The sequence below is a fragment of the Pteropus vampyrus genome, unplaced genomic scaffold (assembly GCF_000151845.1).
Source record: "Pteropus vampyrus isolate Shadow unplaced genomic scaffold, Pvam_2.0 Scaffold447, whole genome shotgun sequence".
NCBI lineage: Eukaryota > Metazoa > Chordata > Mammalia > Chiroptera > Pteropodidae > Pteropus > Pteropus vampyrus.
This window is the reverse complement of record NW_011889228.1, coordinates 635473-661682: the sequence shown is the minus strand read 5'-3', so window position 1 is coordinate 661682 and position 26210 is coordinate 635473. Positions and strand designations below refer to the sequence as shown.

The window sequence follows — 26210 nt, the reverse complement described above, 5'->3', positions numbered from 1 at the left end:
GTCTATTTTATGTGGGGCAAAGAGCACACTGTGACTTGAAGATTGCAGATGGAGCCGCCAATGGGAATAACGACAGCCGAGAGCCCAAGGGACACTTACGTAGGGCAAGAGGAGTGTGTCACTGCTAACCCCGCACAGGCTGATGAGGAACTGTAAGGTGACCCTCAGGTTGTTGCTCCATTTCTCGTTGTTGGCCAGCGCGTTCCAAGCGTTTTCCATTTCCGGCCCAGGAACCTCGTCCCCGTACTGCGACAGACAAGAGAGAAAGCGGCCCAGGACGCACGTGGGGGAAACGCGAGGCCACAGAATGCTCAGTTCAGGGTTCAGGGTCCTGGCTATCTCACGAGCACGAGGCGGTGGCAACACGCCATCCACCAGGGAGATGCCACTTTCAGCCACTGAAAGCGCACTTATTCGTGGCATTAAATACGTTAGCCTTATTTTTATCATTACTGTAAAATAATGCCCATGGCAAAGTTTACCACCTTCACCGTTTCTAAGTGCAGAGGCGGTGGCACTAAGGACAGTCGCATTGTTGTGCGCTGCCAGCCCCCTCTCCCATAATTGCGTGGTTTTAAACAATAGATGCCACCGTCCCAGGCTTCGCAGCCTGGGGGTTGGTGAAGCAGGGTCTCCCGGGATGAAGTGGCAGGGTCGTGGGGACGGTACCTTGGCCGTCATGTACATGAGGTTATTCAGGACGAGGGCCGTGGCTTCTGGGGAGCCCCAGCCGGTCCCTCTCAGCCCCCGAGCAGCGGTCACATCCCCTTCCCGGTCCTTGCCGTCGTCCTCCGGGCTGCTGGGGCTCGAGCCTGGGAGCAGGAGCCGGCTGTCCACCAGCTCGATGTTGTGCAGCCAGGGCAGCAGGTAGGTGAGCATGATCTGCCGCCCGCTGGGGTGCGTCGTGGGGAACCGCTGGCTGACCTCTAAAGAGAAGGCAGAGGCCCGCGGCCACATGTCATGGCTCAGGAGGAACTGGAGCACGAACGCCGGGGACAGAGCATGCGGGCCCGCGGCTCACAGGGCACGTTCACACGCGGCAGGCCCCCGAGGCCGCAGAACCTTAACATTGAGCGAGGCTTGTCCTCGAGCCTGTCACTTCACGTCACCAAGAGCATGGCGGGGAAGCGGGTAGCTGCCAAGCTCACGTCCACGCTGGCAGAGAAGGCCTACTGGAGTGGACGATGCGAGGGGCTGGAGGTCGGTGGGCACGTGATCGGGTCCAGTCCCCTGACTACCAGCTGCAGCAACTCGGGGTCAGCTACTCCACCTCACTGTCCTCAGTCTCCCCCTCTGCCAAATGGGGCTGCCAGGGCCCCACAATGGGCTCTTGCGAGGACTAAAGACTCAGTGTACAGAATGTGCTTGGCCCAGGGCCCGGCACAGCAGTGGTTAGGACTCCTGTGACAGGGACAACTGTCTCTCCACATCGTAAGACACTGGCATCTTACGGAGCATCCTCCACGCATGGCTGCCTGTCACAAGAGAGGCGTGAGCCTGTGGGAGAGCCTGCCCAGTGCGTGCACCCTGGGTGGCAGTGTGCAGATCTGGACCGCCAGGACTGCGCCTTGTCCACGACATAACCGAGTCCGCAGCCACACCTGCGTCCTGCCCGGTCGCTCACCACGATGGCCTCTGCAGGGAGCACGTGGCCCCCGTACAACACAACACAGACGCCAGGTATCATACCAAGGACATTTTCTGGGCCCTGAAAGCACGGCTTGAACTGATCGGGCCCTTTTCCTAAAATCACAATTTTTTATTTTGAAGAACATTGTACATTTAATGCTTGCCACAGGAATCAGAGAGTGTTGGGCTGTCGGGTTTCACGTAGGTCATAATTTCAAAATGCACCTAATTGCCAAACTTTCTGGGTGCAATGACTGACGGTACGGACTCTGACGACACATGTTCAGATGCTTATACAGCCAGACAGTCGTCATTCTAGCACATGGGGCCAGTTGCAGGTGCTGGGTGCCATGGGGACAGCGGGCGGAAGGAGGTCGTGGCTCCCAGCCCTGAGCAGGGGGCTCGGAGATGAGCTGTGTCGACGGGCAACTCTGGGGCAAGGTAGCGAGTGACATTTGGGGCACTTTTATGGCAGTAAAAATGAAAGCTAGGGGCCCGGTATAACTTTATTCTTTTACGCTAATTTAAAGAAGGTATTCGTCATAAATGAAAATAACCCAAGGGTTAGTCTGGAAGGAAGCTCACTCGGACCCGCCTGCCACTCACCAGAGGCGCTTCCTTCCCAGTGTCATTTCCTCTCCCTGTGGCCAGATGCGCCTGCACCAGCTCCGGCCTCTCAGCTGGCAGACCCGCTCACACCAGCTCACACCACCGCGCTCGCTCACGCTCACGAGCATCCTCCACTCTGCGCACCCCGTAGCCCTGCCTCTCCCAGCCAAACCGCAGAGATCTGGCGGCTGCTGCTATGTCTCCATGGCAACTACTGAGTTCCCAATGCACTGTGAGGTTAGACCCCGCCTTCTGGGGTCTCCTGACAGTGGCCCTCTGGCTCCCTCCTCTGAAATTCCTTTCTCCAGGCGACCACTGTCCAGGCTCCCCCTTTCTCTCCACACGCAACCCCCAGGCCCTCACTGCTCCTCTGCCCGTCCCCGTTCCCACCCTCAGCAGCCAGGAGCCCAGGTTCCCTTTTCATTTGTGATCTCTTCTGTCCCCATGGTTCTAAGCCCTCTCTTCTTCCATGAGTCCCTGGTGCCAGCCTTCCCTGGGCCCCGGTGTGCCCACATACGGATGCCCAGCTCGTGCCTGCGCTCAGTGTCCAGCCAGCTCCTGCTCCCGCTTCGCCCGGACCTCTGAGCCCGTCCTCTCTTTTCTTGTTTGAAACAGTCGGCGGCTTTTGAAACCCAAGCGGCTTGCACGGACGCCCTCCCCGTCCTGAGGGATTTCCAGGAGGACCCAGAGATCACCAGCCTACGACCTCCTCAGGGAACACCACGAGGCCTTCTTTCCGAGGTTGACGGCTGCTCCCGTCTGCCCCTGACTTTCCCCCGTCCCCGTGCGAGCTGTGTTAGCCACACAGACCGCTGCGTAACCTCTCGTGTGCACCTGTGACGTCACACTTCCAAGCTGACGCGTATGTCTGTCATGGGTCCTCAGTGCCTACCTGCCTGCTGGCTGTAACGTCACCTGCCTGTCTGCTTTGCAAATTCCTACTCTGCTTTCAAACCGCAGCTCGCACATCAACTCTGAGAAGTTCCTCCTGACATTCCGGGCCCAGTGATGGGTCACTCCCTCATCTCCCCTCTCGTACACAGAACGTGCTTTATTTACTCATGGCGCTTCCTGCATGGTATCACAATGTACAGTTCCGCATCTGTCTTCATTACTAGACTGTGAACCTTCGAGACTGCTTTATCCACCTGTTTTCTGAGTGCCTGGCACAGAGGGGGCACTGGACTCTTGGTTGAAGCAAATAAAAATAAATTTCAGTTTTCCAATAAAAGAACTTATCAAAAGGCTTCTCCTGAGTTCCCCCACTGTTTCAGGCACAATGCAAGGACGTGACGAACGCTAGCTGTCTCAGAGAGATGGAGCGCTTTTTCATAGTATAAAGAGGTTTTAAATCAGATCGTAAGGAAGCCTGGCAGTCAGGGAGAAGGGGAACAGGGCCAGCAGAAGGGTCTATCAGAGGGCCGGGCATGTTGGGAAGAGGTCACGTGAGATTGGAGTAGAGATCTGAGATGAAAGGTAGAAAGCTGGTTTGGAAGAGGAGGTATCTTACAGGTAACAGATGTCGACTTTATAGGATAGGCTTTGGAGCAAGATGGCTGGCTTTAGTCCTGACTGTATGGTCTTGAGCTGATCACCGACCACTTCGAAGCCTCAGCTGCTTGTCTGTGACACGGAATGATGAGTGTGGTGGCGGTGCTGGCGGTGGCCGTCCCTCACCAGGGCTAGGCTAGTCGCTTGGTATTTATGAGCTCATTTCAATCCTCACGCCCTGTGAGGTAGTTACTGCTGCAGATAAGGAAGCAGTTTGCAGGCTCTGTGACTCGCCCGTGGTCCGACAGCTAGCGCGTCGCAGGGCCAGCGACAGACCCGGCTACTTGACTTCGAACCCATGGGGTTGTGAGATTCGGTGACACGTGAAATGTATACGAAGTGCTTGGCATAGGGCCTGGCACACCTGAACCGCTCAAGGGATGAGAGCTGTATGATCAGCGATTATTTTTAGGACAACGGGGCAGAGAGGTGAGTTGGGAAGTGCTATGCATATTCGGTTTTGTGTGGCGGGTGGATGGCAGCCAGGGGGTGTCAGAGATGGGGACGGGGCAACGAGGATCCAGACAAAGGCAGTGTAGACGCAGAGGGAAAAGACGAATTCAAGAGACCATAGTCAGGCTCTCTGCAAGGTACCATGTGAGCTTAGGCACTATGTCAATTGACTAAAAATGGATTTTCACAAACATTCTTCCCAAAGATTACTTGCAAAAATGTGACAAATACCAAACTCTCAACAATTTATACATGTAGCAACATATATACAAGCTACGAAACACCATCACCGCCACCTCCAACAAACGCCCCGCAGCGGTCAGAAGTATCAGCGGCTCTACCGCCCGTACTTACGCAGATGACGCACGGAGAAACACGGTTAACCCAGGCATCCTGTATCTGTCCCGTGTTTACACCTATTTAAACACTGGTTTAGATAAACATCCGCATATTTTTTCATTGAAAGATGTTCTGGAATTTACTTTCATAAGTATCCGGACTTAGCCCACAGCAATTTTGGTCCACGCATTTCGCATCAATAACTGTGACTCTAAAATGACCCTGGGAGGTAACGGGCAAGACGAATCGGAGCAGAAGCGGCCACCGTGTCACCGCCGCCACCGCACGTACCTGAGAAGAGCGGGAGCGTGAGCTCGGGGTACATCCTGGCCAGGTCGCACGACAGGAGGGCTAGCGACACGCTGTACAGGGGTGGCAACGGGCCGTGGGTTCCGTAGAGGATGCTGCCAGGCCTTTGTTCGGCTACTTTCTTCGAGTAAACAAAAAGCTTCGCTTCAAGGATCTGTAAGGAGGCAGGAGAGTGGGAAACGGCGTGAGAAACGCACAGCTGTCTCAGGAGCGTCTGTATTTAATAACGTTTCAGAGTAACTACTAGCGAGCGCACACTTAAATGCAGCAGCGTTCAAGGGGGAACAGCGGTTAATTCCTACGTTCGCGGCGATTTGCAGAAACAAACGCCATCAGCACACAGCGAGGCAGGATCAACCCCCATCTCTATTTCCTGTGCCCGAGGGTGGAGGCCTCTACGCCAGCAAGGGGCACGTGCCTGCATGAGCTGCATGGAGAGTTCATAGGTCTCTCTGTTGGTGTCGGAGGCCTTGAAGAGGACGAGGTTTAGCAGTGTCACGATGTCGAAGGGATAGTTCCTAAAACAACAGCAACAGAGTTTATAAGACCACCTGGCTAGTAGTCCTGATAACTACCTCCCAAAATTCTAGATGGCACATTGACTCAGCTACACTCATTAACGACATCCCCAGCCTCCTTTGGCTTTTTTTTTTTTTTTACCTTATTCTTTTGCTTTTTATCAGTAAAAAAAAAAAAGAAAAAGAAAGCAGCTTTATTTTTGTTTAAAAGTGAATATCGTCACACCCGGAGAGAGGAACATACAAAAAATCTATTGCATATCGACTTTAATGAAAACCAAGTATGAGAAAGGACAGCATTTAGCCGACATGCCTATATTTCCCACTTGCTCACTGACTTAATATTTTCGTTCGCTCCATCTACATTTACTAAGTACCAAACGCGTGCCAGGGACACCTGCAAAGTTCTTATTACTCTGAGTGAGTGTGGCTGGTCCTTCCAAGGGTGCCTGCAGTGCAGTCAGCGGGACAAAAACCCACAGCCTAGTTGTGGTGGGAGCTGAGGTGGCAGTATCCACAGCATGTTGCAGGCCCCCCATGAGGGACCCCAATTCATAGGTAGGGTAGGAAAGGTTTTCCAAGGGACAGACACGTAAACTGAGCCTCGAGCCCCAGGAGACATCGGCATGGCTGTGGAATGGGGAGGATGGGGAGCATTCTGGGCAGAGAGAAGAACATTTTAAACAATTATGAAATGGCAGGATGGATGCCTTCTAGGAAAGGAGAGACTCTCTGAGTGAGAGGCGCAGGAGGAGCTGGGGCGAGGGCGGTGGGTGTGCTCAGGGGACCAGGCTGTGGCCTTCACCTTGGCGTCGTAAAGATCCCCCAGGATTTGCGGTGGGGCGTGAGCAAATGACACAGGCTTCGGAGATTCAGCCTGGCTGCTGTGTGGAGAATGGACCGTAGGAGGTCGACACTGGAAGCTGTGACAATGACTGAGGTGGGAACAGGTGAGGGCATGAATTAGGGCAGGGACAGTAGGAACACAGAGAGGGGACAGATCTGAAAAACAAGGACAGAGTCGGCAGGCTTTGGTTACTGCGCGTGTGGGAGCTAGCGGGGAATAGGGACGTGGAGAATGAATTATGCGGCAATCCGGGTATCATCAGGGAAGACGGACGCAAATCCATTTTTTCCTTGCTATGTGACACTCTTTAAAGATGACATCTTTTTCCTGTACGCATTTTCTACAGCGGAAAAGAGGTCATAAACAGGAAACCTGGTGAGGTAAACCATTAGTGAACGGCCTACGGGGAGAAGGTGGCTGATTTACTTCGAGGCGAGCTTCGGAAAGCAGAGGCGGCTTGGAGGTGACAGCCGCATCGTTGTGCGTCCTTTGTGGGCCGCAGGCAGCTCCGCCAGGAAGCCGCTGCAGAATGCCCGCTCTCGGCTCGCAGACAGCGCGCAGCCAGCCTCCGTCAGGCTCAGGTAAAAGGACTTTGCTTTCATTTTCGATATTACTCACATTCAATTCGTTATGATGCTAGTAATTCACGAACACATTTTGCTTTTAAAAGAAACAGGCGAGGCCAGAAGAATCATCTGAAGACAGTTCACGCGCATGGCCGGCCCGGAGGTAGGTGTACAGACCGACATGTGGAGGTGCCCCCTCCTCTCTTCCTGCCCCCCAACTGCTGTTTCCCACCCAAGAGGCAGCCACTGTCAGCATTCTGCTGTGTGTTCCAGCCCTGGGTGTATGCACAGATAGATGTGTGCATCTAAGCAACTCTCTCCCAATACGCAGGATTTTAAACAGAAATGTGATCATGTGACCCGCCTGCGACGTTTGGTGACTGGAGTTTTCACTGAACAGTGAGGCTCACGCCCCTTCCAGGCCCCAGGTTCCCGACTCTCTAACTGCAACGCCGAGGCCGGCAGTGCTGGCTGGTCCCCGCTCTGGGGGACTGCCTTCAGCCAAGGTCACACCTACGTCCCCGCAGCAGCCCCCACGGGTGGAGTGTTTGTCCCTCCACTCTGTCCGATTTCTTTCACGTCCCTGTAGATGCTGACCCCGTGGGCGGGCATTTACTGACACATTCCCTACACGCGAAGCTTCATCTCAGAAGCCATGCCCCGAGCATCCAAGCTTGGCTAATTTCATTTTTCACAATGTTAATACCGCAACACCAAATGAGCAACTACTTCCTTAGAAGAGACTCTAGAAGGGGTCATGCAGGGTCAAAGGGCACATTTGAGATTTTGGTAGGGGCAGCCTATTGCCCTCCTAAACGGCTTCGCTAATTTGCAAAGTGGTTCCTTTTCTAGACTTGCATTTTTAAATGAACAAAAAAGCGTGAGGTGGCTGTGCCCGACAGGCCCCAGACGATGGTGGTGGAGAGGTGGGTGAAGGGCAGGTGACATTTATGTTACGATGCGCCCGTCACCGTGCCGAGGTCTTGACTTAGATCTGTGACTTAATCTTCATGAGCCTGTGAGGCTTAGGGAAGTCAGCGCTTGCCCAGGTCACATAGCCTGGCCTCTGTCCTGGATGTGTCAGACTCCAAAGCAGTCACGCTTTCACCTGCATGGGTCCTAGGCAGCCCACGCCACAACAGGTGACAGCCAGTCCACGCTGGAACCCTTCTGAGTTGCAGTATCTGGAAATAGGCCTTTCTGCTGTGACAAGAGAGGGGACGTATCCTTCTGTGCCCTACAGTGGCAGAGGGCCTCCCCTACAGCTCTGTCTCTGACATTGGAATTTAATTCGTATCTGTTTACACAGAGAAGAACACGGGAAAATGCTGCTGGATCACTGGGGATTTAGAAGCAGGAAAAGGACAAAGCCACTCTTACCCGAGGCCGTGTACTTGACCGTGTAACGAGGGTGTTCCATTGGTCGCTGAAGAATAAGCTATGGAATCGATGTGAAAACATCGAGAAGAATAACAGAGTTACGGAAAACGAAAGAGACCCAGAGAAGGAAAATGAGAAAGACCTCAAATGAGCAAGAGAGCACAAAGAAATCGTCTGAACTCAGACGTGTAAAATAGGCTTGGAAACAGAATCTTACGCCTTCAGCATTTAATTATTCAACACAGGCCTTGGAAGGGTCAAAGGTGAATAAGGCAGCTGTGATCATAAAGAATAAAACTCAAATGGTAAAATAAATGTGAAAGGCGGGTGTGATTCAATGAACGAGAAATAACACTTTTCTTTTTCATTCCAGAAGAGGAGATTTTTGAAGAATCTGAGAAATACCCATAGCTCTGCTGTCTTTGGAACCAAATGACAAATTTCAGGATAACTTCGAGGCATTCTCGAGAGAAACAGATCTTACTAGTTGATGGGGGTATTACTTTGTAGCTTTTAACTTCTAACGGCTAGCAAATAAAGTGTTTACAAGGTGCTTACTGGGCGCTAGGCCTCAGATCAAGAAACGAGTTTCATTCGACCCTTGCCCCAACCCCATTATCACCCCCGTTTGCCAATGAGTGAGCATCTGCAGTAACGTGGTCTGGAGCACACAGGGTTGATCAGAGGCAGGGCTAGAACGCAAACTCGGGACAGCGGCTTCCAGAGCCCCAACTCCAGGTCCCTGCTCTGCCGCGGTCCTCCAGGCGGCGTGGACCAGGTGAGGCTAACCACCACCACCAGGGAGGGGCTGATGCTGGGATTCCTGAGTCAGAAGCTTTGCGTGTCTTCCTTGGAAAGAGCTAGGTGCTATTCCCTTGAGAGGTGGGGCATTCATTTTTAAGAATTCAAGTTTGCTTGGCCCGATAGAAATTAGGAAAGATTTATAGTGAGCTAGCATAAGGCAAAACAAACAAACAATGACAACAAATACAAACTCAGCAAAAGTCATCAAAAGTTAAAATTTTGATTTTATAGGTAAATCTGAAACATCTATCAAACGTATCTTAGTAGCATTTGGGAGGGTAAGAGTGAAAACAAGGGAACCTTAAATGATTAGATGTGAAGTCTGGTGAGTTAAGCTAGTGCCTGGAAATGGCCTATACTTCCGATATTGAGGGTGCTATTTACCTTGATTTACAACCTTGGAAGGCCATTTCATCTCTTATTCCTTATCTGCTCTGTACTGATATAATCTGGGGTGGAGGGAGAATTTATAAGATTGTACACAGGAGCCAAATATTACTTGAACTAATGCTATCTAACAGGTGAGCTATTTTCCTTCATGCTCAATTACAGTACCGAGCTGCACTGAACAGCTCTTAACCAAGTGTAAAACGTATTTCATAAAAATTCTTCAAAATTAATATTACTGGTTCTGCCATTACTTTCTGCTTTTATCCTCGCTTCCTCTGGTCTTAGTCAAGGTCCACTTTCACTTCTGAATCTCTCAGTATCGCCGATCATATCATATCATATAGTGATGGTTACAGAGTTAACTGAAGACCAGCACGTACATCCCCTCTCCCCACAGTTCATCATCCAAGTAAAAGAAACCAAAAACAAGAATGTAGAGAACCATTTTCCCATGAAATGATGACTATAAGGATTGCTGTATTAATTGATATCCAAAAACGGCTAATTTCATCTTCTAAAACTAAAGGTAGAAATTTCGGTCAATAAGATTATCTTTCGAAATGTTCAACCTTTTAGGTATTTTCGAGTCGATTATAAATGGTTCCTTAATAAATGAATCTGTTTATGAACTGTCATATTTCTATAAAATAATCCAACTTATGAGCGTTTCTACTTAAAAAGGAAGCAGGAATCGTAAGAAGGATTCTTCCCTTCAAAAAATGACTTGTCATAGGAGTGACTGTACAGAGAACTTGTTTGAGAAATTTAAAATATGGTTCAGTTTATGTATGACTTTTCGGGAACACATTATTTCATAAGATATCTATTTAGGTGTCTTTCAGAAGCAAACATGCAGGAAACAAAAAAAGCAACAGCTAAAACGTCAGAATTGCTTTTGAAAAACAGTACTGAAAACATAAGTGCCGAGATTGTTCAAACAAACCCGAGGCTTGTCTAGACAACACAGTCTGAGAATTCATGGGAAAAGAGAGCAAATTTAGGCCGCAGCTGAGATGTTAGATTCTGACCGTGCCCTGTGGTGAGAAATGACGGAAGTGCTGGCAGACAGGTCACAGCCATGGCCCTCTAACCTCCCTTCAGAAAAATGAGTGTCATGGGTGTAACTTGATATGCCATATTTGTCTAAGAAACCAAAATAGGTTAGGGTGGTATCTCTAAAAATCTACTCTAAAAATAGAGGGTTTTATATTTTTGGCGACGGGTGATATCACTGAGACTCCACTACTAAATTCTCAGAGCATTTATTTGTGCTTCCCGAGAGAAAATACCTAGAATTATTCAGAGGAATGCAATGGAGCATTTGATGAGACAGTTGTGCAAGGAAATGCATTTGGCTAGGATAGTTCAAAGCAAGGTCACTGGACAAAGGGCAGTGAAGAGAGAAAATTCTTATTATTCTTATTTTTGTCAGAGGAATCTATGGTCCAAGTCATAGATTCCAAATATATTTTTTAAAATCAAAGTGTCATGTGAACAGAAATTTATTCTTACATGTCAAAACGTCTGAAAAAAACACTCTGGAAAAGAGATTTTTGCCAAAAAAAAAAAAGTTATTTTGGTAATATCCTACAGGTCGAAATATTCTTTCATAATGCTAACAACAAAAAAATAAAATGACAGCAAGAATTGGACGCTTTATATTATATAATATGCTATCACTTTTTTGGAGATTAAAGTACATGATAAAACTCTACCTCTAACATGGAAAATGAAAGCTTTAGACATGAAATGTTATCTACTATCTTTAAAAAAGATAAAAATTTTAAAGAAACTCATCTCTAAATAGCATGTTTGTTTTTATGTTTACCGAAAGTAAATATCTTCTAAAATTGTATTCTTGTTAATTCAGAACCATAATAGGTTGGAATTTTAAGATAATTCATTCTGATTCCCTTCATCCCGTAGCTTAAGACAGCCATTTAAAATGCAACATTTAATTGAAAAGGAAAATCAACAATCTGTATTTCAGAAACGAACTTCAGCTTCCTTTTTCCAAGTTCTATCTAATACGTCGGCTCTTTCTTGGGAAAAGTTTAATGCAACTGTTTATGCAAAAGTTTAACCCTTGTCCCTTAGCTATGAAATTATCTCACTCGATAAATTATAGTGCCGGAAGACTCTGCTAAATGACTATTTTACATTACAAGGGTGGTGGCTTTCACAGTGTAATCTGTGGAACCTGGCATGACATATCTTCTTTCCTTTCCTTCCTTCCTGAAGCTTCGGACTAGGAGGATTTAGCATTTTTAGGCTGCCTCTTGGGTTTAGTTTGGTCTCAAGATGGCAGAAGGGCCTAAAGTTCACATCTGTCACAAGCATTTCTAGACAGTCCTTTAACATATCTTCTTGACCACTTTCAAATCCCGCTCTGATGCTTCACTGTGAATCTCCAGGCATCTAAAGGGAAGGGAGCTATGACGGACGACAAGCCACTCTCTGGGAGAACCTGAACCATCAACATAGCTGCACTCTTAAACAGAGTGCAGGCAACCTGCCGGGGACATGCAGGCCATTTTGCAGTGCCACAGCATTTACTCTGCTCGGGTAATCGCAAAAAACAGTTGGCTCTCAACGCTTCGTACCCCGAAGAGCGATCTCATTGTACCTGCAACCGCCTGCCGCCTGTGGGGCCCCGTACCTGCTTCCGCACACCGTTGCTATGGCTTTGAAGCAGCCGGATGCGAGCTGGTAGGATCCCGTGTAGCACCGGTCGATGGCCCAGTTGAAAAGGTTTATTTGGTCGGGATTGAGTTCCAGCAGCAAGACGACAACCTCGCAACCCAGCTGATGAACCTGAGTATGTGGAGGCAAGCAGTTATCTGTGTTTAATGAAAGGCTATTCGGGAGAGGGACGCCAAGCAAGCTTGGCCCACGTCAGACAGGGTACAAGCGGGCACGGAGCGTGCATCCCGGTTCGTCCCCACCCCACGTTTTCCTAAGAGGGTGCGGTGTTGCAATTAAAACTGAGATGTATAAACTCATCTGGACTGCCTGTAAGTGTGTCATCTCGCGTCTACTCCTGCTCGACTTTTAACTCTGGAAAGGTGGCGAAGACTTGGGCGATGTTTAGTCTTTGCATTTAAAATATTTCTGAAAAATACATGTATTTGGAAAAAAAAATTCAATATACAAAAGGAGAGCCTTTGTGTAGGTAAAGTCTTTTAAGGAAAAAAATCAGAGGGAATATGTTTCTGAGGCTTGATTGCCAAATAGTGTGTGTAAAACTTAGCCGGCAAACTTTAAAAAATACAGCATGAATAAATTCTTAATCAGAGATTTTCATATCAAAATATCAGCATAGTAGATAGAATTCATAGGATGCTTAACCAGGTCCTGAAGCCACTGTCATATTTGTCCGGGAGAAGCCACGTGCCCGGAGGCTACGTTCCCCTTAGAAAATAAGTTTCCTGCCTTCTCCTGACTCCGTCCACCGTCCTGCCAGTTGCGACCAGGTGGAGAAGGAAAACTTCTAACCTGTTTGTTGTTTTACTACAGGGTGTGGGCCCAGTTGGAACCATATTCTAACTGGACGGCCAGACACCATCCACCTAGTTCGCCAAGGGGCTTAAGAGATCCTCCTGTTTTATTTTCTAGAAACTTTAGTTTTTCGGCTTTCATATTTTGATCTGCAATCTACTGTCTTTTTTTTTCATTCCTGATAGCTTGCTCTGTCCTAATGCTTGAGCTAGGATCTTCAGTATAATGTTGGCAGAGGGGGTGAAAGAAGGTTTCCTCGGTCATTTAAATCTCAGGGAACACTTTCCAAATTCACTACTAAGCATGATATTTGCTATACAATTTTTTAAAGACACCCTTTATCAAACTAAGAAAGTTCTTTTTTATTCTCAGTTTTGTTAGGAGTTTCTCTCGTAAATTAATGTAGAATTATATTAAATGCTTTTTCTGCGTCCAATGAGATGATCATATGATATATCCTTTTTGAGATTCTATCATCATAGTTAATACACTAATGAACTGATGGATATTTGAATATTCAACCAATCTTGCAGCTCTTGAATAATCCCAACGTGATTATGATGAATCAAGATTTTAAAAAATATATTACTGGATTCAGTTTTTTAATATTTTGTTTAAAGTTTTTGTCTCTATGCTCATGAATGAAATTGCCTTTTAATTTTATTTCTTGTTAAATCTTTGCCAGGTTTTAGTAGCAAGCTTAGGCTGGTCTCCTAAAATATGTTGGGATATTCTTCCTATTGAGCTGTTTTCTCTTTAAGGGTTTGTATTAAATCAATGCAATTTGTTCCTGAAATGCTGAATTCATCAGTAAAGCCTTCTGGTCCTAAAGTTTTCTTTGTGAGAAGACTTTTAATTACAGATTAAAGTTCTTTATTACTTATTTGACTATTGAGATTTTCCTTTCTTCTTGTACTGTGTTTTTCTAGGAATTTGTCTGTTTTACCTAAATTTTCAAGTTTATTGGCATAAAGATGGTCATATGTTCTCTTTTGTTTTAAATATTTGTAGCATCTGTGCTGACGTCCCTTTGCATTTCTGATGTTGGTGACTTGTGCCTTCTCTCTGTCTTTCCTCATCAGAGACTTGCCACGGATTTACCCATTTTATCAGTCTTTTAACAAATTGAACTTTTGGTTTAAATATTCATTTTGATTGATTCTCTTTCATTAATTTCTGCTCTTATCTCTATTACTTCCTTCACTGTACTTTTTTTGAGTTTGATGTTATTGTTTTTCTAACATCTTGAGATGAATGCTTAGGTCGCTGATTATCAGCCTTTTTTTTCCTGTCTAATATGTGAATTTAAGACTATACATTTCACGCTCAGCAAGACTTTATTTACAACCCACAAGTTTACATGTAGTGTTTTCATTATTCTTCGGTTAAAAATATTTTTTCAGTTTCTTTTGTTACTGATTCTTTGACTTACGAGTTATCTGGAAGAACGTGTCTTAATGATCTTTTTGTGTTATTGATGACTAGCTTAATTTCACTGTGATTACAGGAGAGTGTCTGTGTCATTTCAATCATTTGAACTTTGTGAAGACTTGCTTTATGGCCCAGTTTCTGGTCAATTTTGGAAAATGTGATTGTGATTTTTATCCTGATGCATAACAGTGATGTGAACAACAGCTAAACCTATAGTCCTCTGGCCGATGTGGGACGAGACAGTGCTGTGGGCAGTGCTCAGACTCCCCAGGAACCCAGTGGAGGCAGAACGCCCTAGACATTCAATGCCATGTCCATGGCTGCTACTCACGCGTAAATCCTGACAGGCGAGGATGTTGTCAAGCCACTTATACAGGTAGCCGTCTGGGGAAAGACCCACGTTGTCGAACACGGGGCCACAGCACAGCACCGCTGACATCGCCTGATGACAGAACACAAAAGCCAGGATGATCTCACGGCAGGCGCTGACTGCAAATGCTAAGGGTCTTTTACAGCCTTCGTTTCCACAAGACTTGAAACTCCTTAGGAGATTCAATAAAAAAATACGATTCCCAATTTTGGCTCTTTTGAGAAGAGTTAAACCCATAAATTTCACTTTGTGAACATGTAATTTTATGATTATAACAAATCTTTATGATGAAAGAGTGCGATATTCAAAACCAAATGACCATTTCCCAGTATTTAAAACAAACTTACCTTCAGTGATTTCGAGTGAATGAGTTCGGCTTCGAAGACAAACACAGCTTTCCAAATTTTGCTTTGCTGACAGATATGACTATGAACTGAACTGACAAACTTGACAAATATTTGAATAACGTACTAAATTGCCGAACTATTCAACGCATGGAAATAAATGTGATTTGGAATCAAAGATAAAGAAAAGGAAGAATATGAACTTTAGTTCCTTGGCGGTGGGGCAGGAGGAAATGGAAGGGGAGGGAAGACCTCGACTAACATGGCAGCTGGCAGGCCCAGAAGGCCATCGGAGCCGTGGTTTAAACTGTTCCACGAGGTGAGAGTCAGCCCGGGAGTCAGCGACTTCTGGTGTTTGTGACAGAGCTGATGCGCAGTTAATTTTCCAAAGGAAACCAGGCTGTAAGGAATCACGCTTCTGACTCCTTGAACAATCCCAGTAGTACGGAAATTGATTTCTGGGGTCTTCTAGGGTAGGAGGCTCAAAAGTGAATGTGGCTCCTGGCAGATTTTGAACAGGTTTCATAGTCATATGAAACACACACACATATCTAATTTTTTTAGAATTGGCAAGGCAGCTCCTCAAAGCATTCGCCCTTCTAGCAAACACGTGTGGTTCTGACATAGGAGAAACGCCAGGTAAAAGTGGGAGTTTGGAAAAGCTTGATGTTTTGAAATTATAAGCCCAGTTGGAACATTTACATAGTTATACGTAGTAACTCTACGTTTATGTGTGTAGCTTTGGAACTTTTAAAGTCAGCTTATTGGTTTATACGCGTTTGTGTGATATTTTGCACTTATATTTTATCACATACCATCTTATTTGTTTGCACCTTATTTACGGCATGTGTCAGCTTAAGGAAGGAGACCAGGTGCCCTTCCTGAGGCAAAGGCGACCTACCTTCAAGGCGCAGTACTGGTATCTGGTGATCTGGTGATTCCGGTCGCTGTACCGGTCCAGGGGCGTGAACATGACGCTGAAGGGCCCCGCCCACTGGCTAAACAAGATGAAAAGATGGTGCCTCAGGCTTTGCTGGGGGAAGAGAAATCTCCGGTGGTGAACTAGAGGGAAAAACGCCGAGTTCAGAGTCTACGAGACTGAAAAATACAGTGACTACAGTTTATGCCACGATTATACGTGATTTTTAAGTTTGGGGAAAAGGAGTACTATCACTTCCTAACTCCAGTGTTCTTTAGATAAAGAAACGTGTATTTCCAAAGTCAAGTGGAATCGTCTTTCTAAGTGTGGACCCTCCACCTGCTCACACTGCAGTCCCTAGCGCCTCATTCCGTGGGAAGGAGACGCGGGAGATGGACTCACAGACGCTGTTTTCTAATCAACGTCCAGAAAACTCGCAGCGCCTTCCACTCAGCTATCACTGACACAGACAGTGTTCCCATGACAGCGGCTGCCGGTCTCCGGAAGCACTGTGACGCGCTACACACAGGCTGGTTCAAACGAACTCGCTCTAACTCAAGAGGGTCAACTCACGTCTCAATTTGGGGCCATTGGAGGTGAGGAGGGCTGGTTACGCAACATCAAGATAACAACAAAAGAGAAACGGTCGAGTTGCATCTCTTTGTCCTTATGTCAAAAGTTTTAATGACAGGCATTCATTTTCACACCAGACTGACCAGATGTTTTTATTCTCTACGCTTCTATTAGGTGATGTAGAAGTCTATGTGATGTGTTTAGATAGAGTGAAGAGCTGGTCACAGATTTTGTAAAACGCGTAATAAATAATGAGGAAAATGTAAACGTGGTGGGGAGGAGTAAAAATTGTAATGACTTTAGAATGTGTTCTAACATAAGTGACCATCGACTTAGAACAGACTGCTGTAACTACAGCTAGGTAAATATGAATCGAATGGTGACCACTCACCAAAAAATCTATGCGATACACAAGAAATAGAGAAAGGAACCCAAACGCAACACTACAGAAAGTCACCAACGTACAAGAGAGGGCAAGAGGATAAAGAACGAAGAAAACTACAAAAACAATCAGAAAACTACAAAAACAATCAGAAAACAATCGATAAAGTGGCAATAACGTGTCCATCATATCTAACTATAAATCTACATATTCGAATAAAAATGGATTAAATGTTCCAATCAAAAAATGGGTTGGCTGAATGGATAAGAAAACAAGCCCCTCACATATGCTGCCTACGAGAGATCCACACAGACTGTCAGCAAAGGGATGGACAAACACATTTCATGCAAATGAAACAAAAAAAGGCTGGGGTCGCAATACTTATGTCAGCCAGGACAGACTTTAAATCATGTTTACAGATGAGCACAATGAGGACGCTCATCTGTGAACGCTGCCTCTGAATCCTGTCCTTCCTGCAGAAACCCATAGGTTGATCTTCAGGTGGGAACCAAAGCAAAGAACAGAAATCTCGACAAACACAAAGCCGAACTTAATTCCTATCGCTCCCTTTCTGACTCTGGGCTGAATTACCACTATCCGTTCCCACGTGCCTGTCCAAGTGTTTCGAGACAAATCGGTGATCCCACCGCAGACCCACACCCAGGCCAGGGGCACTGAAAAGGACATGCACGGTCCAGAGAAACAAATGGTGCTCCAAGCACGAAGGTGACCCGCAGCGATGTGTGACTGTACCTGGGACGCACTGAATCAAGTTGGCGACCATGGCGCTAAAATGTGCCCGGATATCTTTGAGAATTTCAACTTCTTTATCGTTTTCGGCTTCCAGCAGCATGCGGGTCAGGTCCACATATTCTAAGAACAAAGCTCCGAGGGCCAGAGTGTCCCGTTCTAAGGCTCCGTTTGTGCTGGAACAAAAAAAAATGAAACTTTTAGATGCTCGGTCTTTGTGTCAACGTGGTATGTGCTTCATGGAAAATGAGTTCTCACGGTCAGAACTCACACACTAAATTTGTTCTTGACCTATATACAGTGTAAATAGAACATGAAAAAAAAAACACAAAAGCTTTCCCGGATTTTTCTGAGTAAAAGTTACAGGTAATATATTTTTTAAAAAAGAGAAAGAAGAGACCAGGTGAACAGAGATCAGCTCAGGAGAGTTTTCACCCTACCTGTCACTTATTACGCCGGCGTCAGCCAGGAGCTCAAATATTCGGAGTAGCTGCAGTCTTAACAAGTCCCGTCGTTCTCGGCGTTTTTTGTTCTGTGCGGAAAGAGGGGACAGCACTTAGAGACGTGGGTGAAACCATGTGAATTCTGCTTTAGGAAAGTGGATTTGAGAAGGGCCTAATCTGGTCTTTTTCTAAACACGAAAGACAAAATGCATTTTTCTTTCTTCCTGATCCTTAGAGGAAACGCTTGCTGTAAGAGAAATTTCATGAAGGAGCCCACAATATTTATAAGGTGGACATGTTTGGAACGAGCCTCATCTCCCAGACACCTCCAGCGTCCGCGGGAAGACTGGAGTACCCGGAACAAGTGACGGGCACAGAGGACACCGACATGCCCACCGATTCGGGTCACAGAGCTCACGTGTTCTTCCTCGAACTGCTCGATTTTTGTTACTTCTTGGATCTGACCTACTGTATGGGAAGCTCTTCTTTGGTCTTATTCTTTTTTATTTTTGATCCTGCTACATTATAAGTTTATCTTTTTCAGAGTTCACTTTGGGGAAGATAATGTTGAGGAAAATAGTTCATGTGAGAGACAAAACAAATAATATTCTTGACCATCCAACTCCTTGTAGAAAACAAGCAAACGAACTAAAAAAAAAAAAACGAAATTCAGTGAACTCAGACCCTCCCGCAAAAGAATGTCCTATCCTAACATATATGTGACTATTCGGGTTGTTGTGCTTTTGTAAGTTTAGGACCTGAAATCTTTTAAAGTAGGAACCATATTATACGAAATACTCAAACACTGAAAAATAATGAAAACACCACAAGTTAAAATATTCCTTAGGAGAAACCATTAGGTAAGATTTAAACTCTCAGCACTGTCCAAACAAACCAGGGCATGAAATGATTTAAATTCAAAATCTTACCTCTGGTCTCCGTTCCAGAGCTTCTTTCATTAATGGATGAAGTTCTTCTACCAATTCTCTACGGAGGAAAAAGGCCAGCACTTGAAATTCGTTATCGTTGACACCAAACTTGTCATCTTATTAATCTATTCAGCCCTAAGTCGTTAGCTTTTATCAGTTTGCGTCTAACATCAGAATCTCTCTGGCCTTTCTATTTCCCAACCACGTTGGAAGCAGGTACTGGCCTACACTTCGTATGATAGGTTCTGACTTCAGTGGTACGAACATAATTTTGGCTCAGTACGTATGTGTCGACTTGATTTATGTTTCAGAAACCTCTCTGGCAAGATCCTATCTGAACAATTAAACCATATTTTAGCAAGTGCTTACTAAATTCAAAGCACTTTATTGTAGGCTGAGGGACTGAAGGTAAATAAAACTGAGTGGCAGCACAGAAGAAATATTCAGTATAATTAGGGCGCAAGACACAGGTGCAATCCCAAGGTGCCGCCTTGGGGACCTGTGCTCAGGGGACTAACTTAAAGCTGATTTTAAAATGAAGCCTTTTTAAAACTTCATTAGAGATTCCTGTATTTGAGCTATATGACACATGCAAATACGGCGAGTCCTATAATAGTGAGCTTCTCATCCAAATCTTCCCTCTTGTGTGGCAAAAATTAAGGCCTAATCATATCAATATGTGTCTCATGTTACATGTATATACCTCACGTCCCTGATAGCTCCAAAACAAAATGATGAGCTCTAGACTGTTGGTATGTATTTTATCTAGAGTCTGCTCCATGTCTGAAACCTTATTATTATTATTTTTTTTTTTGGCAGGATATTTTGTGTTATTAGAAATCACCCTCGCGGGAAACCCCAGGACAGGAAGGCGAGCTTGGTGGCGTCCTGCACCGAGGGACAGAAGGCCCGTGTCCCATTTCAGGTTCCTCCAAAATGCATGCTAGAATTTCTTCACCAAAGACATGGGAATAATATTAATGGTCTCCTCCATCTAACAGCAACCATGTCCTGAATGTTTACTGCTTATATTGATATTTTTGTGTATTTTTCCTCTCGATAAATCTGAGCCAGGTTCTATAATTATACCATTTTTTTTCTTTATTAGAGAGAGACACTTTATTGATGATGACAGTTTTAAAGGGGAGGGAACTGAGGCCCAGATCTACGGGCTTGCAAGTGGCAGAAGTCATTCCCCCTGAGGAATTTTAAGAGGGTGACATATGCAAAAGAGCCTCAGGTTCTTTGGGAATGAACTCGGTCATCTGGGAACTGTTCTTGTTTGTATATGATGCTTTGTCTTAACTTATTGATAAGTAGTAAAACTCTGGTTAAGTGGCACTGATATCGTCAGAACTCACAATTACTCTTTTTAAGGACGGTGTCTGGCTCTATACGTGAATAACGTAACTGATCTTTTTCGGTTGCTTCTCAGACGTCTCATTAATCTTTATTTTTCAGTAGGGTTTCTCACAGATGCTTGGAGCTTTCCCTTTTATGTCTGCACGAAAAACTGTAAGATTTCATTTGTCCTTCTAGGCTTTCCTGCTTAAAGTCATCAGAGGCGGCCCAAACTACCGTTTCCTGATGATTCTTTGAAAGGGTGTTGACACTGCCTCAGATGGAAAGGCATTTTGATCAGAGGTGTGACATGAGCAAGGAATCCAGAAAGTGAGACTGACGGGTCTATCAGGGCACATGGCAGTGTGACCGATCCCCCCTGAAGGAGTCCCACCAGTTCTCAATCTCCGAGAGCCTGCTGCCTAAACAGCTGATGAGCACACACGCTCCCTACTCTGACCTGAGACCCTCTGAACGGTCTGGTTAACCGGGCGTTGACGCCCAATATCTTCCTTAATAAACGATATAAAAAACAAAGCTTGCAAGCGAGCGGCACTGTCTAAGTGGCAATGACCGAGAGTGAAATGGACGCGAGGCAGCTGCGGGCAGTGCTGGCTCCCTGCACGCCGGCCAGAGGACAGAAGGAAGTGGCGGCAAGCCCAACGCCGCAGGCACGTGCCAGCAGCAAACTCAGGCTCGCGGTAAAAACGGGCACCACGACAGCAGCCACGCGTGTCAACTGACAACAACCCATTAAGACCCCCGTACCTGAAAACGAGAGAATTCGTTCGTCCAAATCCTAAAACTAAGGACTCTGTGATCTCGATGCCCTCTAGTCTCATCAAAGGCACCAACTGCTTTAAGAGAACTCCCACCGACGGGGTGCCTATGGCCTGAAACGAGTGGATTAAAAGTGAAAAAGAGGTCACATGACAACGGACGCTTCCGAGGATGCATTATGACACTTTTAAAAGTTCTGAACCACATCTCGAGGCACTGACATCGTTTCGGGAAAAAGAGCACGACCCATACATTTTAACGCACACTATGAATGCATCTTCCCTGTGACACACATTTTAAAGAATGCTCTTATTATAAAAATATACTTAAAACACAAATCTACAAAACCATCTTTAACAAGACAAGTTAGTCAAAGGCGTGGTTTCAAGGGGACTACTTGGTGAGAAGTGAGGGACAGAATCAAACCGCGGGACACCGATAACGAGTCACCCCACGGTCTTGAGCAACTTTGCTCACTCTTTATCTCCCGCTGCCGCCTGCCAGGGAGGAATGTGAAATTCTTCACACAGACACTCGGTGGAATTTGGAAATGTGTAGGATGAAAATCTGATCCCACGTACTCCAGATGGCAGACACGGCGCACTGTGAACTCTAGACCGGCGAGCTAGAGAGAAACCTTACGGAAGAAAGCTTCGGACGCGTCATGTCACCTTGTTATCGTAGCTGGCTGCGCCATCGGGCGTGGTCGCCATGATTTCTGGAGTGGAAGCTCTTAAGTGTCCCGGGCTCATGATGCTGGGCTTCGCGACCCCGAAGCAAAGAATGAGGTAGTTTCTCCACAAGGTGACATAGTTGTCCCCACTGCTGGCGGTGCTGGTTTTCTTGGCATTAATTGGGCTACTGGAAATATGGAGTTGAAAGCAAGAATGAAGGTAAGTTCTGCAGTGTAAACATCACATATGGAATCCGGACCCCACGAGGCGCCCGCATAGAGCTGGACGGTCACCGTCCAGGGTTGTCTGGACAGGGAAGGTCACTACGGGAGGGGACGTGAATGATGCTGCCCACCGGTAAGGTCTGATATCCTGTACTCAGACAATCATACTGATTATTAAAGAAAAAAACAAACGAGCCTCTATAGACAAGAACTTTGGACCTGTTTTCTACTCCACATTAAGAATTCCGCCTTGGGCAGTTTGGAAACTGGAAACCGGAGAGGAAGCGGCAACTGGAGAGGATCCCACACCCGGAGAGGATGCTACCCACCGGAGAGCATCCTAGCAACAGGAGAGGATGCTACAATCAGAGGATGCTACAAACGGAGAGGATGCTGCAACCAGAGAGGATGCTGCAGTATCCCAATCTCTCACATGGGATGAAAACGGAAGAGGGCACATGGTGGACCAGGCGGGAGGGAGGCACAACGCAGACCCTTACTTGGGGTCCACCAGAGGCATGACCGACTGGAGCCGTGTGAAGGCGTAGGGCCAGGCGTAGCTGAGGGCCGTGGGGCAGTGCTTGGGGAGGTTCTCCTGCCGCAGGAAGCTGAACAGGCAGAGGACCCAGGGGTCTTTGACAGACTGAGCGAATATCCAGACGTGCGATGGGCTCTTCACGTCGTAATGGCTGTTGACCAGGACCGCGTTCCACTCTACCAGCCACTGCAGATCCACGCTGTGGGTCAGCGGTAGGGTGGCCTGGGGGCAAGTGGGCAACGAGTCAACGCCAGGCTGTAAACTGCATGTCCTCGACACGGCTGTGACTTGTAAACGTCCCCCCGCCCCTCCCACGTGAGACCTCCGTTTGCAGTCATCTGTTTTGTAGGCTGGATGGCAAGCAGCTGACGCACAAGGATAAGGATGGGTCATACTCTGTCCAGCTTTAATGCCACATTGCACAGTGCATTACTATATAGCAGCTGCTCCGCAACATGTATTTTAATAAATACGTGATGTCCGTTAATTCAAACTTGTTCATGGATTGGCCTTTTAAAATTCTGAGAAGTTATTAATCTGAGATCCACAAATGTGTTTTAAATCCCCGTAATTATTTATTTACATTTTTATCCATGATCTTATTTAACTTTACTTGGATCGAAATAAATAACTTCCCTCTGACTTTGGGAGAGGGATTGAAATACCGTCCCTCTGACTCCCTTTTGCGAAGGGCATTTTACTGATGATTTTTTAAGGTGAGATACCTACTTGTCCTTTGTTATCAAGCCAAAATAATACGTTCTAGAACTATTGAAAGATGTCGATATCTATATCTTTTTGACTGTCTATCCAGCCAGCCATCTTTCTATCACACTTAAGTTCTTACAATTCATTTTAAGTCCAGAACATCAAAGTCTGGGGAAGAGCAGGTTTCAAATGATCTGGCTATTGTGCCATGAGAGAAAACTGCTTTTATGTCTGTTAGGCATTTAAAGTGACCCATTTTCTCTGCCAGGTCTAGGTGTCCCCACGGGTCAGAGGCCGCACGAGTGGCCTTATGGTGAACGGGCTGGAGACAGGAGATTCCAAGCCAGGCTCAGACCACAGCCTGTGACCTGGAAAATCGCTGGCCACCCCAGAATGATTCACGGACGGCTTGGGAATCACAGCGCTGCTCCCACTCGTCTTCCCGTGGCTCACATGAGGTAAGGGACGCAAGAGCACCTGGTGCAAAGCAGGCACCGTATCCCCCGCCTCCTCTCCCTCTCTGCAGACCTACTGGCCTAGGTACCCCGGCTTAAGATTTCAAGTCTGATAAACACAGACCAAAATCACAAGAGCCAAATATAACCTGCAGGGAAATAAGACACGTGGCCTCTTTAAACTGGACTCTTCTACTCCGTGTCAAACGTTCTGAATTTCTAAAGGAAAAGGGGTCTACGCCGCCAGAGAGTTTTAGTAATTAACATTATTACTGCAACCACAGCAAAAATAGGGGTCTGCGTTCAATTTCTGTTAGAAAAATCCAGGGAAAGCTCACAAACTTCTTTTGGTTTTGTGTTCACGCGTAGCTATTTGTCAATCACGTCCGTATTCGTTTCTAGTTGTCTGACGAGGATGCACGGGGGCATTCGCCACGTGGATTCTGCAAGCAGTCGGATCTGCCCTGCCCTCAGCCGCGGAGCTGACGTTAATCCAGGTTCCATACTGCATATATATATTTTTTAAGATAATTAAAATCCGATTCTATTTCTCTTCTACTTGTTCAGGAAACTGAACACACGGCTGCCGATGTGTTCTTTGTAAGGAAGAACACATTCGTGGGGCAGATCGAGCTCCATCAGAGTCCAGTTGGGCTCCGGTCTGGGCCCTAATGCTGCCTCCTCGGTGACTCCAGCCCCATGCTGCTTAATGCCTTTGCGTCTCAATATCTACGAGGGTCGAAATGGTAGTAAGTGTGACAGCACCCTGTAAACTGTAAAGCACCACGTAAATATAAGTTACAGGTAGTGCTACGTATAATAGATGAGGCGCGTTAATTTTCTTAAAGAAGCCTGAGCAATTCTTCTTGAAACTGCAGTTTCCAACAGATTATATTCCTAAGGCTCGAATTGTTTGAAATATATCTGAGCGTCTGTTAAGCCAGTACTTGAAAAGCTCACCTGGTTTTCCTAGGTGCTTTTGTATCAGTTTATTAATCTGACGCAAAAGCCTGGATTTTTTTCCACATCATTTTTGTCTCTCTTTTCAGACGAGTCCAGAGCTTACACAAAAGGAGTGGCAATCAGGGTCAAGTGTGTACTCACCGAGTCCGAGACGGCCACGTGGATGAAACTGTCGAGAATGGAAGAACTCAGCTGGTCCATCACATCGATCACAGGCCTGTCGTCGTCCTGCGAGAGGGGAGGTGGTTACTCCCCATGGGAAAACGAGTCCTTCCCACCCCGCACGCCGCCCCGTCTGTACACGAAGCAGAACTGCCTGCAAGATACGATGAGTTTTTCTCACAGAAAAGGGCGTGCCAAGACGGCGAAAGGCACAGATGATACGCCCCGTGCTTCTGAGTTGAGTCTTTCAAGTGTCAGAGGAAGATCATTCCGGCTCTTAGATGTGGCACAGAAAGGCCATATCCTCGAATTTCAGAAACACAAACATGCGCCCAAGAATCTAAATCTCGGAGCCGGACGTCATTCACTGCAGTGTGTGTGTGTCGTCGTTAACTTTAGGGAACGGAAACCCCACGGAACGATGCTTTGCCAGGCCACTAAAGTGCTACTTACTGAAGTCATTGACCCACTAACATAACTGGTAAATTGCTGACTGTGGCTGATTTTTAGTCCCACAGAAACCACAGTGGAGACCGACCACACGCTCTGTGTGGCATCTACGTCGCTGTCCAGCTATTCGGTCAAGAAGCGGACCGGAAGGGGCACGAGAGGTGGCGTCCTATAGGAATTCTCCTGTGTGAACAGTGATGTGCATGTATGTATATGAGTATGTGTGGGCTTACCATCCTTTACTACAGAGAAGCTGTAGTATAAACAATATAAAATTGTTCATTTAGGAGCCTTAGAGCAAAGCCTTGGGCTGTCTTTCTCATGTAAGAGAAGGGTTTCGAAAAAGTTGGGGCTGCTCAAAGAAAGCCACGCTGCTAACGGGCTGCTGGAACAGCAGCCAAGGACGCTGGCTTTTAGAGACACCTACACCTGGCTTCCATTTCTGGCTCGGTCATGTCCCAGCTGCTGATTTGGGGGCTTCTAACCTCCCTAAACCTCAGGCTCAGGATCTGTAAGAATAACCATATGTATTCTTAGGGTTATCGTGAGGGTTAAATGAGATAATATGTGCAGAGCGCTTATACGGTGCCTGGCACATCCACGGAAATCATCATCATCATCCATCATCCATCCTCCTCCTCCTCCTCCTCATCATCAGAGACTTAACGGAGGTTTAGCAAAACAGAGCATGTCTCAGGTATCCATTTGCCAGATACCAGAGATATGCTCTTAAAATATATCAGGAAAAAAGCTATCTCAAAAAACGTGAATGAAAAGGACCGTGATGGTTGAAAATGTTTTCTAAAGACCGTGACCACCCTGAGGATCGTAAAACCAAGACCAGCGATTCAAAACAAGGACACGGAAGGTGGCCTTTTCCT

General features: G+C 46.4%; 1 protein-coding gene across 3 annotated transcripts in view; it reads right to left on the bottom strand.

The window, feature by feature from the left end:
- The window catches only part of FRY (FRY microtubule binding protein), a 286799-nt gene that overhangs the window by 71535 nt on the left and 189054 nt on the right, over positions 1–26210 (bottom strand). For 2 of the 3 annotated variants that reach the window (XM_023524124.1, XM_023524125.1), the window contains 14 exons: positions 24859–24945; positions 22554–22813; positions 21827–22016; positions 21144–21268; positions 19035–19092; positions 18103–18194; positions 17666–17838; positions 15940–16100; positions 14656–14766; positions 12055–12209; positions 5309–5408; positions 4873–5044; positions 670–926; positions 100–246 (listed from right to left, as the gene is read on the bottom strand). In XM_023524124.1, the coding sequence (XP_023379892.1) occupies positions 100–246; positions 670–926; positions 4873–5044; positions 5309–5408; positions 12055–12209; positions 14656–14766; positions 15940–16100; positions 17666–17838; positions 18103–18194; positions 19035–19092; positions 21144–21268; positions 21827–22016; positions 22554–22813; positions 24859–24945 (2088 nt within the window). The remainder of the gene's footprint in view (positions 1–99; positions 247–669; positions 927–4872; positions 5045–5308; positions 5409–12054; positions 12210–14655; positions 14767–15939; positions 16101–17665; positions 17839–18102; positions 18195–19034; positions 19093–21143; positions 21269–21826; positions 22017–22553; positions 22814–24858; positions 24946–26210) is intronic. The other variant, XM_023524123.1, reaches the window with a different exon arrangement.